Source organism: Apteryx rowi, unplaced genomic scaffold (assembly GCF_003343035.1).
Source record: "Apteryx rowi isolate R43461 unplaced genomic scaffold, aptRow1 scaffold_566, whole genome shotgun sequence".
NCBI lineage: Eukaryota > Metazoa > Chordata > Aves > Apterygiformes > Apterygidae > Apteryx > Apteryx rowi.
The window spans coordinates 399,119-401,337 of NW_020450834.1; the positions used below are offsets into that span (position 1 = coordinate 399,119).

Consider the following 2,219-nt stretch of genomic DNA (forward strand, 5'->3'; position numbering starts at 1 on the left):
GACGGCTGCCGCCCCGACGGCGGCCGCTTCTGCGGCGCCTGGGACGAGGCGGCCGAGCTGCACGTGTCCCTCGAGGAGGCCCCCGGCGCCGCCGAGTGCTACGGCCTCGCCTGGACCCCGCTGCAGCCCGGCGCCGTGCTCAAGGTAATGGCGCGGGAAAAAGTGGCCCCATGCGGGAAAAAGCAGTCCCATGCGGGGAAAAAGTGGCCTCAGCATGGCCCCGTGCGGGAAAAAGTGGCCTCAGCATGGCCCCGTGCGGGAAAAAGTGGTCCTGTGCTGGAAAAAGTGGTCTTGGTGTAGCCCAGCATGGGAAAAAGTGGCCCTGCACGGGAAACAGCGGCCTCAGCGCGGCCCCCTGCGGGAAAAAGCAGCCCCCACGCAGGAATAAGCAGCCTCGGTGCGGCGCCCGCGGGAGACACAGCGGCGCCGGGCTGGGGACGGGATGGGTCGGGCCAGGCRCCGAAATAGCCACCCCTCGCCGCAGGGTGCCTGCGTGCTTGCRTGCGGGCGGGATAAATCAAGGCTCGGAGGGGCAGGGGTGGCCTGCGGGGGGGGGAAAAGCTGGCGAAGGGTTTTTTTTTTCCGACCGCAGGCCCAGGGCGGCTGTTCAGYGCGCTGAGATTTACGGGGGGGTTTTTGCTTGCGTAGCCTCTGCTTTGCCTCCTCGGCAGGGGGGAAAAAAAAAGCGCCTCTTCAAACAACGCCTAGGGAGGGAAAGGCAGGAAAAAAAGACAAAAGAGTCGGATGCCGTCGGGATGCTCCCCGGGCAGCGGGCGAGGGAACGGAATGGGGCGCGCGAATAGTTTCTTCCTCCTCGGCCAAAAATTGCCCTCGGGTGGCGATTCGGCCTGGCAGAACGTTCCTGTTTCGGAGAAAGCCAGAAATCTCAAGAATAGGGTTTTTTTTGCTGTTCTGTTTTTTTTGTTTTTCCTCCCTAGCTGGTGCAAACAGCTGAGCTGAAACCCGGCCCAGCTCTTCCGCGCCTCGAAGATTTCCACTTTAATAATTCAGCTCTCCTTTCGCCAGCCCTCGGGGAGACTTAACCTCTTCCTGCCTCCCCGGCGGGAACGAGCCCYGCCAAGCCGGCGGCCCGGGGCCTCGGAGGCAGGGAAACGGGCAGCGCTCGGCATTTGGGCCTTTTAAAGCGCTTTGGCTCGGGATGGGGCCGTGCTCCGGGGGGTTTGGCCCGTGCAAGGTGCTCGGTGCTCTCCGGCCTCGGAGAAAGGGGCTTTTTCAGTCGGACGCTGGTTTTCAGCATCTTCCCACCAGCAGCTSTAACTATTAAAACCGGCTAATTTTAATAATTGTTGTCGCGTGCGGAAGTGAAGGATTTGGGATCCCTGGGGCGCTGGGTATCACGCAGCGGTGTTACCGCCGGGATGTCAGGGTGTTTCATATGGATTTTCTTTTCCTTTAAGTTCCATCTATCTGAAACTATGGGGTGTTGGGGGTATTTTGCGTGTGCTTTTTTTTTTTTTTTTTTTTTTTTTTTTTAAAGCAAACTAAATTTGAAGGTTTTTTGTTATTCCCGTGGCAGGACTTGCGTGTTCCTCCAGCCAGCTGCGCGCTGAACTCTGGCATAAGGGCCAAAGGGAGCAAAAATAGCTTTAGATTAAAAAATTAAGACTTTTGTGGTCCTAAAGGCAAGCTCCAGAGTTTTGTTAGGATTTTTCTTTTCGTTTCCTCTGCTCTTCCCCCATTTCACGCCCGCCGCTCGATAATTTCGACTAACCCCGCGGCTCGGGGGGCGGCCGGGGGCAGCTCACGGCGCTCTCCCGCGCCGCAGGACTGCTTCTCCATGGCGAACGTCTCCTGGTACGGCGGCGGCGGCGTGCGCGCCCCGCGCTGGCTGCTCAACGCCGTGGACGCCGAGCCGCAGCCCTTCGTGATCAGCGACTTCGGCCGGAACCCTGGCGGCTACGGGCCCGTGCTGGAGGGATACTTTTTGGGATCGACAGGTGACCGCTTCCTTTATTCCCCCGTTTCCTATCGCCGCTGGCGCGCGAACGGCAGCCGGGCCGCTTGGATCAGTCGGGTTTTTTTGCCTGCTTCCCTGAAGATGCTGCTTCGACGCGGTCCCCGGGGCTCGACACGGTCCCACGAGCCCTCCCAGCTCCTTCTCGCCCTGTGCCCGAGCGGCTTGAACTTTYCCGTAGCGTTTTTACGCCCGGCCGCGTTCCCAAACTGGGGTGCAGGAGAGGAGGCGCGGGGACACGGAT

General features: G+C 60.2%; 1 protein-coding gene across 1 annotated transcript in view; it reads left to right on the forward strand.

The window, feature by feature from the left end:
* The first annotated feature begins 1,786 nt into the window (after positions 1–1,786).
* Positions 1,787–2,219, forward strand: part of LOC112973784 (SITS-binding protein-like) — a 5,165-nt gene continuing 4,732 nt past the window's right edge. Inside the window, exon 1 of the mRNA XM_026082081.1 lies at positions 1,787–1,958. Coding sequence (XP_025937866.1) covers positions 1,799–1,958 — 160 coding nt within the window. The 5' untranslated portion in view covers positions 1,787–1,798. The remainder of the gene's footprint in view (positions 1,959–2,219) is intronic.